General features: G+C 46.4%; 1 protein-coding gene across 2 annotated transcripts in view; it reads left to right on the forward strand.

Moving 5' to 3' along the window:
- Positions 1 to 12,234, forward strand: part of STARD3 (StAR related lipid transfer domain containing 3) — a 29,088-nt gene extending 16,854 nt beyond the window's left edge. For both annotated transcript variants that reach the window (XM_083708809.1, XM_083708810.1), the window contains exons 8-15: positions 80 to 132; positions 3,297 to 3,389; positions 4,076 to 4,138; positions 5,055 to 5,150; positions 6,033 to 6,112; positions 6,193 to 6,297; positions 8,393 to 8,486; positions 9,640 to 12,234. In XM_083708809.1, the coding sequence (XP_083564935.1) occupies positions 80 to 132; positions 3,297 to 3,389; positions 4,076 to 4,138; positions 5,055 to 5,150; positions 6,033 to 6,112; positions 6,193 to 6,297; positions 8,393 to 8,486; positions 9,640 to 9,744 (689 nt within the window). In that variant the 3' untranslated portion in view covers positions 9,745 to 12,234. The remainder of the gene's footprint in view (positions 1 to 79; positions 133 to 3,296; positions 3,390 to 4,075; positions 4,139 to 5,054; positions 5,151 to 6,032; positions 6,113 to 6,192; positions 6,298 to 8,392; positions 8,487 to 9,639) is intronic.
- The last annotated feature ends 582 nt before the right edge of the window (positions 12,235 to 12,816 follow it).

Consider the following 12,816-nt stretch of genomic DNA (forward strand, 5'->3'; position numbering starts at 1 on the left):
CTTCGTATCCTATGCTTAACACTTCCAGATCTCCCATTATTTAACTTTTAAATGTTTCCTTTCCCCCCTCGTTCTCTAGGATCAGATGACTCGGATGATGAACTTTTGGGAAAGAGGACATTAACTGACCAGGTAAGCCCAGTGGTGTAGCTAGCCGCTCGGGTGCCTGGTGCATCCTGCAGCCAGCTGCCCATGACGGCAGGGCACGCCCAAGGCAGGGTGTGCTGCGTAGGGCGGCTGAGGCGGTGGGCAGATTCGAAAAAGCAGCACAGAGCTTGCAGGCAGTCCACCCACTGCTTCCCCCTCAGGAGAGATGTGTGGCTCAGGCACGCTGCAGGCCCTGCGGTGTGACGCCCAGTGCCCCATGCCTCACCTAACCACGCCTCTGGATTAGGCAGATTCATGGAGGAGAGGACTGTCAAAGGCTACTAGCCATAAAGGTTGTGCTCTGTCTGCAAAGTTGGAGGCAGCAATGCTTCTAGTTTCTGGAAGTCACTCAAGGGGAGAGTGTTCCTTTAGTGGCGCAGGAAGGGGCGTGCAGTGGGTGCAGGAGTTATTTTTTCAAAAAAAAAAGTGTTGTGAGCCCCCTATCTATCTATCTATCTATCTGTTGATCTGTTTATTTTAAAAACACATATTTTTGTCATTTTGTCACCACCACCCCTCAGTGATGACACCCAGGGCAGTCCGCACCCCCCGCACCCCCCTTCCTACGCCACTGGGTAAGCCTTATGTGAGCTGAGCAGCAATATGCAGCCCCTTTCGCGTTTGCTTTCAATCAAGTGGAAAAGCCTCAGTTTCCAAAGATTGCTAGCGTGGTCAGAAATACACCTCAGTGTTGTGAGGGCTGCATGGACGGCATCTCGCAAACGCAATTGTTTCCTACAGCTCCTTCATGCCTTATAGGTAGGGTTTAATAGACCTTGACCTTGTTTCCCTTGGTGTAGGAGGGTTGTCCCTAGCCACAAGCCCTTTTTTGAACGCTGTTACTTTCATTCGCAACACGCAGGGTACATTCCGTAAATGTTTCGGCAGCATACGTGGCCCACCAAAATGGTTATCACAGGCACCTGCTCAGTTTAGCAGAAGGGGTAATGCATTGTTGAGGGGCTGGTGTGTAGCATAATGGCTAATCGCATGGGCCAGAAAGCCCCTGGTCTAAATTTTGGCTTGGCTATGAGAAGATCCTGGGGTAACTCAGCTAATCCACTGTCTCTCAGCCTCCCTTTGCCCCTGATCTATGTTAAGCCCACTGTCCTCTCTGGCAGCCACGTTGATGGGTAAAGGAAACCAGTGTAGGCTTAAGACTAGCTCCAGGTGGTTTGTAGCAGTTAGGTGTTGTTTGTATGTACTCGCACCCAGTCACCAGTTTTTTAAAAAGCAATATTTGAATTTCATAAACGACATTATTATTATTTATGCACAATTTTTGTGTGTATGCATTCATTCTTCCAAAATCTTCTTTAAATAAGATTCATTTCTGCACATTGTGTTCCTGTTTTTAATGCATGCACATTTCATAGTAACTATAATATAATTCCCACACTTATGTTTCCAATGTACTTTGGTTTCCGGAATCGACCTGTTCAATGCCTTCAGGAATCAGTAATTTTAGATAGGCCTGTACCACTCTCTCAACTTGCAGTGCAACTGCAGACACAACAGTAGAGCATCCATTGTGTTATTTTAGGTAACATGGATGCACGCACACACACACACACACACACACACAATGAGCATTCTCCTCCTTGTCTTTTGGTAAAGTTTCAGATGACTGCCAGAAAAACATGGATTGTTTCTCTTGTTCTTTAACCAACACGTAGCCTTGGAGTCTTGATCATAACAAATTTTTATAGTTAGCTTATCAAATTGATTAACTACCTTCAAACTCTATTAGGAGAGTGTGAAATGCTTCAGAATTCTCAGAATTCCAATCTTTGTTTTGTGGAAGTCATGTTATATATATATATAGAGAGAGAGAGAGAGAGAGAGAGAGAGAGAAGTCTGTTTCATGATGTGTACATTGCTCTCATCTCCTGTTGGCCACCAGGGGGCAGCATTAATCCAAAGCAGCTGACTCTGAATTTACACTTTGAGCTTCCCAAATAATTTGCTTTGTACATTGCCATTTGTTTACTTTTATGATTTCTTACCTGCCCTTCACCACAAGGTTCCAACAATGCAGAAATGCAGTGTTAGAATCAGTTAAAACATTGGGAGTCCATTTACAATTATACTTTTGCCAGACCATTATTGTTTTTTTTCCGAACTTATGGGTCATTGTTGATGTGGTTTGGGTACGTGCCTGCATCCTGGGAGGACCTTATCCTGCCTGGAGGGAGTTGCTGCTCACTCCATGTGAGCAATTGAACGACAGCCAGTGCATCCATATTATAAGCCACGCTTACATACTTACCTAGTTGAATTGCAGCAGCTCTCCCTCTGCTGCCAGGTGGGGATGGGAAGAAGCAGGAAGGCAACACTGAAAGCGAGCTGGGGAGGGGGATGTTAGGCTGGTGGAGAGGCTTGGTTTCACTCATTTCAATGGGTCTACTCTGAGTACAGTCTCATCTGCACTATGCATTTAAAGCAGTATCCTACCACTTGCCTACCTTCCAAAGAATCCCAGGAACCATAATTTATTAAGGGTGCTAAGAGTGGTTAAAGGTAAAGGGACCCCTGACCATTAGGTCCAGACGTGGATGACTCTGGGGTTGCTGCGCTCATCTTGCTTTATTGGCCAAGGGAGCCGGCGTTCAGCTTCCGGGTCATGTGGCCAGCATGACTGAGCAGCTTTCTGGTTAATTAGAGCAGCGCACGGAAACACCGTTTACCTTTCCGCCGGAGCAGTACCTATTTATCTACTTGCACTTTGATGTGCTTTTGAACTGCTAGGTTGGCAGGAGCTGGGACTGAGCAACGGGAGCTCACCCTGTCGCGGGGATTCGAACTGCCGACCTTCTGATCGGCAAGCCCAAAGCTCAATGGTTTAGACCACAGCGACACCCTATTCCCCTCAAAAGAGCTACAGTTCTCAAAGTGGTTATTCCTCTCTTCTGGGAATCACAGCTCCAAGAGGAATGATGGCTCAGTACCTTTAACAAACTACAGATCCCATGATTCTTTGGGGGAAGCCATGACTGTTTAATGTGGTATGGTGCTGATTTAACTGTATAGTGCAGACGGGGCCTGAGACTAGCATTGGATGCAACTCAGAGGATGTGGAACTGGTGCTTTATCCCTAAACTGTGGCCTGTTTGTCATAGGAAATGAATTAACTGTTAGTTTTGTCCTAGGAAAGAGAATACGTCCAACAAGGCAAAGCAGCAATGGAGGTGGTCGACCAGATCTTAGCCCAAGAGGAGAACTGGACATTTGAGAGATGCAGTGTAAGTTTATGGTTCCTGAAAGATGACTTATCGCCCTTGCAGGGGGGAGGGCGGAAGCGGTGTCAGTCTTCTGATCAGATTTCGAAAAGAAGTAATCGTCTATTTTAAGCTGGGTAGGGCTGTTCTGCTCTCCCTGAGTGTAACCTTAGCATGTTTACTTTTAAGAATCTTGGGGAGCCTTGCCATGAGATGAGAGAGCCTTGTTCTTCGGTAGCTGCTCTTTTAAATGCCTCCCCCACATGGTGAAATAGCAGTACTGTCTTTATTTTTCACACCACTTAAAAGCTTGTTCTGCAACTAAACAGCATAGAAAATTAGGATGATGACTTTTAATTTTCAAAAATAAGTGATGCTGCAGTTGTGTGACTCGACACCCCTTCTCCCCTCTTGAGATTTTTTTTTTAAAAAAAATGCATATTTTTGCTATTGGGGGGGGCATTGCTATTCCTGCTTTTGCTATTCCTACTGTGGTTTCTACTTTGAACTTGTTCATCTTCTGATAGCAGCACTGGAACCTGGCGCTTAGAGGAGAGGGTAGAAGATTAGCATGCTGTTAGACAGCCCTGTGTCCTAGCGATGGGGCAAGAGGCCTAATTAAACGCTGGAAGTTCTCGCAGTGCTGCAGAAAAGCAGCTCTGCCCTTCCACTGTGGAACTAATGTGCCCCTCCCCCCCTCCCCCATGCAGGAATTTGGCGACACGGTTCACTCTCTGGAAATGCCATATTACGGCAAGGTGTTCATCCTGAAGGTAAGTTGCCTTGACTTCTCCTCTGAAGCCAAGGACTTGCAGAAGTCAGTCTTCAGTTAAAAAGAGATGGGGGCGGGTGGAGGCTGTCGCTCAGGAATTAAAATCTGGAAGGAGTGTTGTTTGTAGGATTGGGGGAGAGGAAGCAGAATGGGTGAGGCAGCCGTCCATTCTGTCTGGATTCCTCTTTGGGGATATTGGGGGGGATGAATGTTAATTTGCTTCTAGCAGCGAAACAAACTTTTGTTTCGGCTTGCTTTGCCAAGCATGAACTGAACTTGTGTTTTCATTTTCTGGGAGCATGGAACGTGTGCTGCCCAGTGGAAATAAGACCATTGCCACGGGGTAACTAATCTTCCCAAAGGATCATCCTTTAGTTTCCACTGGCTTGGGTTAATTTCATCCCTCTTGGAGAACTTGGGTGGCAGTGGTCTTCCTTTTTCAACAAATCAGGGCCGGGAACCTTTTTCAGCCCAAGGTCTGAAGTCCCTTTGCCATTATTTAGTATGGTCTGCTTGCCAGCAACGGATGAGGCCAAAGTCACAGCCATACATCCACATGCTCCCCCATAATTCACACATCAATGGAGTCTTCATTTAAGTGACCTTTCTTGCATCCTCCATGCAAGCATCCCCATGCCCTGCAAGGCGTAGGAAAAACCACAAGGCAAAAATAAGGCATTTTCATCCATTTTCATTTATTCCCTCTATCCATTCTTGCTGCCCCTTTTCCCCATGTTCAAGGCTCTTTAGGACTCTTCAGAGGCTTTTTTTTGGGGGGGTAGGGCTGCTTGTCGCCTCTTCCTAGCTAGGTTCCCTTTGCATCCCTTGGGAGACTTTGTAGTCGAGCCCCCCTCAGACGGACAGGGCAGAGCTAGTGAAAGAGAGCTGGGCGATTAACAAGCCTCCCTCCCTTGCAGGCAATTCTACAGTGTCCTGCCGAAATAGTTTACCAGGAGATGATTCTTCAGCCAGAGAAGATGGTCCTGTGGAATAAAACCTTGTTAGCATGCCAGGTAGGTCTTGGCAAACTCAGCTGCTAATTACTTATCCCTAAATTTTAACTCCTGGCTTTAGTCACTCTCAATCTCTTCTAGTTTCTGATGAGGGGCAACACCAGGAACAAACGAAAACCTTTTGTATGTTCATCTCTCACTGCTGTGAAGTGTTGTCTGTGTTGCCCACTTAGGGAGGAAGTTTTGGGCTACAGTGGATTGTATATTGAGGTCCTTCCTTGATCTTTGTTGGACGTGGCAAGTTTTTCCTGTCCTACCGTTTCTGCAGACTTCCTTGAGCTCCTCAGAAGCTGCCTGTGATGAAGCTGCCACTGAGTGCCTTGTTTCACCTTTCTTAGCGTGAACGGGGAAGCTTTTGCCCCTTGGGAGTTTGAAACCATTTGCATGGCTGAGGGATGGGTTGCTACTTCTGCACTGTGTTGTGGGGTTTCTTTCTGAAGTGCCTGCGGGGGAGCAGGCACACAGGGCAAACAATTTCACATTTAGTTGAAACAGAACTGAGGTGTGGCAAAATGATTTAGAAGCGCAAACCATCTAATGGGATAAACCCAACCCTGTTTAAGGCTCTCTGTGGCATTCTGCAAGGTTGTTCGTGGTGCAGCTTTTAGATTTTGTTTTCTTGCAAGCATGAGTCCTTCTGTCTTAGTTGATGTCAAAGTCCTACAGGGAGCCCTGCACTCAACTGAACCAAATGCTATCACAATTCCCCCCCCCCCCCCATGTAACTGGGAATTGTTTTTGTGAAGGTGCTGAACATTTCCCATCAGGTCTCTGTCTTTCCCATAGGCAGTGTTCCTGGAGAGAGAGAGACTGTGTTTTCTTAGATAGATTTATGACACAAGAGGTAGAGGGAAGCATCTCGCTTTTCTTCTTTCTTGACAGATCTTGCAACGGATTGATGACAACACAATTGTATCCTATGATGTGGCAGCTGGTGCTGCTGCTGGCGTTGTGTCACCCAGGTGAGTCTTGGTTTGGCCTCGACCCTTGACAGTCCTTTCTTTTTAAAGGAGGGTGATGACCTCTTGTTTTGTGTTCCCAGGGACTTCATAAATGTGCGTCGGATTGAGAGAAGGAGAGACCGGTACATTTCATCAGGGATGGCAACAGTTCACAGTGCACGTCCCCCTACTTCCAAATATGTCAGGTATAAAGAGTCCTATGGATGGTGCTTTGATCTATTTTATTACCTGTAGGTTTCCTCCAATGCACTGGCTTAAATCGTGCATAAGTCTTTGACTTTTAATTTCTGAAAAATAAAAAGTTTCATGGGCAACCCACCTGGACAAGATACAATGCAAATTACACTAGCACTTCCCAAAATGAAAATAAGACCTTGGATACTTCTAAAACTGGGTAGCCTAGTATGTAATGTGAAATGAGACAACATGAAACTATATGGTAGTTTTATGCATAATTTAGGGGGACTCCTCAGATATTTAGAAATAAAAAGGGGAGATTAACAACCTGGTTAACCAAGGACTGAATGTCTTCCAGAACCAACAGAATGCTAAGCTGGGGTGGGGAGAGAGGGAATTAGCCTGGCTGAACCTCTGATTGGAGAGGTGGACATTAGGTTCAGAGGAATCTGCACCACAAGGCTAAAATATCCCTGTACTGTATGGGGAAGTTTTATGAGGAAGCAAAGGGGAAAGGGACCTTTTCCCTTTCTCCTTCTGCAGAACTAAACCTGAGCTCTTCAGTGCTAAATAGCACAATAGGGGAAGGTTTCACAAGGATGGGGAAACAAGAAAGGTGTTTTGCATGTGACTGACAGTCAGTAACCCTTGATCCTTGGGGAAGTCGCAGGTGTTGAGGTGTCCACTCAAACCAGCTTTTCAATGAAATGGTTCTTCAGTGCTTCCTGGGTGTCTAGTCCAACTTTGGCTCCCAGCTGCTGACTTGTGGTGAGCAGAGCTCTTGCCCGAGCATCAAGGCCCCCTTTGTTGTTCTCAGAGCCTCTGCCTCAGGTGACCAGCCAGGGTGTCTTGGCTCACCAACTTCATTTTTCTGACTAATAGCATTAAAAAGTCATTGGCCTTTAGCTCAGCGTCTGCGTAGCTGTTGGGGGAAATCTGTGAGAAGGGCAGCGTACATTCCCCACATCGCATGCGCATGATGAAATACAATGCTCCTTGTCTCTTTGTCTTGATCAAGCTGATTGGATTTTTAGCATTTGAAATGCATGGGAAGTGGTTGAAAATATGAGTTTTCTACTTCAGGTGTCCACACACTGAAATGGAACAGGCATGACACCTGTTGCCCCCTGCTCTTCTCTTCCCAAACACCATTCCCTCTAAACTGCTGTTGCCTTTCTGGTTTCCACTTTGCCAGGCAAGAGGTTCCAAGGGCACTACACAGCTGGGTTTAGTTTCCCTTGGATGGGGGTGCACGGATGACTTCAGATTACTTTTGTAAAACTTGCTTTCGGTGGCAGCAAACACACTCCTCCAGCAAGACAGGAGCTTGCTCTTTTAAATGGAAACTGAGGCACTCCCATAGAAATGCAGCACATGCACAGATGCTCATGGCTTCTGACGTTATTAATGGCCTGGCCTGGGCCCAAGGTATCTGTAAGAACCCATTCCTCTATGGCCCATGCCATAAAACCCCTGCTGCATGTATCAGCATCTTCAGAAAAGTGCTCAGGGAAGGGGTTTTCTGTCTCATTTATGGAAGAGGAGGCCTGCCAGGATCTTCTTTGTGCTGGGGACTGAAAAAAATGTGGCTCTAAAACCGTATCGGGGGGTGGGGGGAATTCAGTTACTCATAAGAGGGGGGAAATTGGTATGTGCTTGATATTTTCATGATTTCAGAGTACACTGCTTTGGGCACAGGATTTTATATATCAAGCCCAATTCTTTCATGGGCAACCTTCCAGGGGCTGTATGATGGCGGATGGGGTGGGGCCACAGGCAAAAGTAGATGGGGCAATGGGTATGCCTCTTGCAGATATTCCACCCATGAAAAAGCCAGGTTTCTGCAAAACTCTTCCGTTCTCCAGCCAGACAAGCGAGAGACATGGTCGCAGTTCAAGGACACATTCCAATCAGGAAAGAACACTTCCGGGCCAAGCCAGGGGAGAGGGGGCATGGCTTAGGGAGTCCAGAAGGCCAGGTGGAGAGACACAGAGGGCCACATTCAGCTCCTGGGCATGTGGCTCCACACATCTGTTCTAGGTAATAGCCAGCTATTAAATTGCTTCTGCTGTGACAACTCTCCCCGTTATTGGCTTTTTCCAGGGCGGAAAATGGTCCAGGTGGTTTCGTTGCTCTGAAATGTCCCACTAACCCGAACCTCTGTACCTTGTTCTGGATACTCAATACAGACCTCAAGGTAAGGCATGTCTTGTCCTTGAGTGTTTTCAGTTGAATGAGCCAGATTGTGACCATTTCTCTCCTGCTCTACTATTGTTGTGTTTTGCTTTTTAAATGGCTCGTTGTCACGTCCAAGGTCTCTAACCTTGGAAATTTCTGGGTCCTGGGTCCTGATTAGACGTTTTTCACGTGAATCAAACGGCAATGTGGCCCAGATGCTGTAGTGCCATTAAAATCTATTCCTGCTCCCCTCTGATGGACGTGTTATGTGGTTGTACTGCTGAGGATCAAGATGTGCCTTGGAGAACGGTCCAAGTAAGAGGCGAGGGCTGCTCTCCCTCCAGAATGCAGAATCAGACCAATTGCATAGCTTTGCTAGCCAATGAGTGCCCTGTTTGGGGATATAACTTGGACCTGATGAGATGAAAGAGAGGTGCTGAACAGAGGAATATGTAGGAAAGAGGGAGATTTTAAGGAAACCCTACGTTGAACCACCCTGAGATCTATGGGTATAGGGGCAATGTACAAATTTAATAAATATAGTAGTAGTGGTAGTAGTAATAGTAGTAGTAATACTATCCTGTGGTGTTTATATACCTAACATAACAGTGTTACCTGTAACAAAATGTTGCGGTGTGACTGACAACCCACTGACACAGTTAAGGATTATCATACTTGCCAGCTGGGATCAGAAATTGCTCAGTTCTGTGGTTCCTTTCTCTGTGGCATTCTCTTAATCTTGTGGTTTAAGGGGAGGAGCCATAGCACCATTGAAGACTGCATGCTTTGCATGTGGAGAAACCCCAAGTTGAGTCACTGACATCTCCAGGTAGATATAGGGAAAGCGCTCTCTTATGAAAACCAGGAGAGCTACTGCCCAGTCCGTGTGAACCACCCTTGAGGTAGGTGGACCAATGCATGGATTCAACATAAGGCAGCTTCCTATATTCCTATGTTCATTTCTACTGCCCCAGCTTAAAGAGAGCAGTGGTTGAGCACATGCTTAGCACTGGATGCCTTGGGTTCATTTAGTGGTATCTCCAAGCAAAGGGGATGTTGGGCAAAGACCTGAGAAATGGTGCCAGTTTGGGCCAGGCAGACCACTGCAGCTTCAGAACCTGTATCAGAGTTGAAGATGCTTCTCTGGCTTCATCCTTTGTCTCTTCTTGCAGGGCCGGCTTCCCCGCTACCTCATCAACCAAAGCTTGAGCGCCACCATGACGGAATTTATTTTCCACCTGCGCAAACGTATTATGGAGGTCATGGCAAGGTCTTAGGTTCTTGGAACTCCTTGCTCTGATGTTGCCTTTTGAGCGTGCTCAAACCTAACAAGGTCCAAAGAACTGGAGTATCTTTTTTCCTTCTTCTTCTTCTTCTCTCTCTTCCTGCCAGAGAACAAAGACAAAATCTCACAGCTGACGTTCTGGATCAGGCTGAAGAGCCTTTCCTTGTGTCTTCAGGTTGTCAGCCAGGTAAAGGGCTGAAGGTGATGACCAAATGGCAAGAGGGAGGTCGAGACAAAGCAGGTGGTCCGTGCCCAAGCGAATTGGTGAGAAGCACCAAGGTGGCTTCTTCCAGCCTTTCACCGATGATCAAAGTTAACATTGCTACTAGAACTTGAGACATGTATGGATTCCAATGTGCCAAATTCCTTCATGATCATGCTTCCAGAACCTGCTAAGTGCTTACCTGTATAGCCCCCTTCCTTTCTCCCTGGGTGTAATCATGATTTGTGTGTCCATAAACTTACCCAGTTGCCTTCCATGGCGGAACAGAAGTGCAACATCAGATAACCTGCACACACAGTCGCACGGCTGAAGTGCAGCAGGTTAAGCCAGAAAGTGTCCCAGGCACTGCTACTGGTCGTCCACCTTTCGGCATAGCTGTGACGGCGTCAGGAGGTTTTACTGCCCGAATGTTTGGATGAAATTTGCCAATTGTATGCTTGGTAATGGCCAGAGAGAACAAAATCTCCTGCCCCCTGTCAAGTACCTGGTCTTCAGTGGTGCACCAAAACTGACACCTTGGCTTGAAAGCATTGCTGTTCCCAGTTCCGTGTTGCTTTATTTTCCAGTTTCTCCTCCTGCCCATGAGTAGCAAAGACTATAAAATAAGCTTCCGTAGACTAAACTGACCCAGTGGTTGGTTGGTGGTTCCTGGGTTTGATTGTGGCCTCATCATTCTGGAGTAGGCTTCAAATGTTAGTAATGGAGGCCAAGATCTATAATCGGTTCTATTGACTTGTTAATATATAGAGAGGTCAGAGCCCTTATCTGCCACTCGTGTGTGTGTGTGTGTGTGTGTGTGTGTGGTGGAGGAGCATCCTTGGAAACTTCCTGCCTGGTGCCTATCAGAGCTAAGCATTGAAAGCAGCCTGTTGTTTCATGAAGCATGAGCTGGTTTTGCCATAGAGGTGAGACTAGTATAGACCTATCACCAGAGCAGATGTTTATATTAACCTTCCTTCCTTCGCTCCCCAAAGTCCTTAAGTTGCCTTCCTCTGCTCTCCTACATTCGCTGTTGATAACCAGTATTCTCCAGGTGAAAAACTACGTAGCTCATGAATCAATCTTCAGAGCCTTGAGTTCTTGAGTTCTGTGTCTCTCTCCCCACACCCCGCCTTGCTTTGGTGTATAAAGCTGGAGATGTGGTGGACATAACATCTACAGGCCTTTTGGTCTGCCAATGACTGAATTTGCCTTGAGTGGAATCGACATTTCTAATCCCTTCAGAGGATCAGCTTTGGGACACAGGAGGGTGGGGCAGAAGTGAAATGCCTTTGCTTCAACATAATAAGTGCAATAATCCTGGCACAGAGCTAACATGCAACTTACCAGAAGTGTCCAAAGTTCTTGGCCTCCAATGTCAACTGTTGTCCAAAGCCATTTGGGTTAAACCGCACTGACTCCTGTGATTCTCCACTTCAGCGGGACAGCTTTCAGGAGAAGTAGTATGGGGGATTACACAGAGATTGCAGCCTTAAGGCAGATTCCTGCACTTTTAAAGGCTCTAGAATCAGAATTAGTCTTGTAGCGAGAGTCACGCGTGGCTGCTTGCTCGCTCAGTGCATTTGAAGACCCCAAGGCAGGACTTGAAGTCAAAAGGTTGAAATGAAAGCAAATAAATATATTCTGCACTGGATTTCTTGCGGGGAGTAAACTGCACACCTGGCTTACACAGCAACGGGGCAACTAGCATGTGTGCCAGACCTGTTCTTGCAGGCGTATTTTCAGCAGTTGAGCACCCCCCCTTTTGTATACTGGTTTCCCCCCTTTGCCTTGCCTCTGTGTGTTTTGTGCAGTGGGTGGAACTTGTAGGAAGTCCTGTCGCCTCCATCTGATATCTTTGTCGGAATAGGGAGGCTTGTAAGAAGCTTTTCCTATTGCGGGGTGGGGTGAGTTTCCAGACACCACAATAGGCTTCCAGGGATGAAAAAGAGGCTCGCCATCCAGGGAAGTTGTCCGAAGTGACTTGCTTTACAATATTTCTGCATTTTTGGCCAGCATCGGAGATTTGCCCGAGTTCCCGTTTCTAAGAATCGGCTATTAATCTTATTAAAGCGCCTTGGGTTGTTCGTAAGCATTTCAAATGGACTGTGAAAAGGGAGGCTTACAGACTTCGTGAATCTAATGCACAGAAACTGTTTTCTTTTATGTGTGCATGGGGAGTGGACCTGCACACCTCATTTAAAAAGCCACTTGAATAACACGTATGCCTTTTGCATTGATTCTTTGTTACTTGATCTAATAAAATCTAGTGACAACTTTCCTCTGGCTCAATGTGTCTTTCTACCTAGCATGGGATATCCCTTCACTTTCAAATCTCCATCCCTGAAGAACGGAGCTAATCTACCAACTCGATGATATGACTCTTTTACCTTAAATGCTGAGCCCTGTGTTCCAGACTAGCTCCTGCTCCTCCTCTCTTTTAACTTATGTGAGCTGCTTTGGGAGACAGTAATTATCTGGAAAGCGGAATAAAACAATTACACAGTTTACTGGCGTTTTGGCAGCATGATTGCAACCCTGCTTTCCCAGGGGCAAATCTCCGTGTGTTCATTGGGATTTCCTCCCCAGATCATTTGCCTGGGAATTTCAGAGTGTTCTGTTGCTTTTGCCCTAGGAGCAATCCTGGGAAGCAGATTTACTGTTGTTCAGCATTTTACAGATGGAAAATTCTAATATAGAGAGTCTGATCTGATAACACCAGTTAGCAGCTTACATTTAGAAACTGCTCACGGATGCAGTCTACTTGCACAGCTAGTATGCCGCCCAAGTGGTGAACTTCTACAGGGTTGCAGCTTTGAAGATCTACCGTCCACATGAGTAGATTGCTCCTGTGAGCATATT

This window comes from Podarcis gaigeae (assembly GCF_964106915.1).
Source record: "Podarcis gaigeae genome assembly, chromosome: 13".
NCBI lineage: Eukaryota > Metazoa > Chordata > Lepidosauria > Squamata > Lacertidae > Podarcis > Podarcis gaigeae.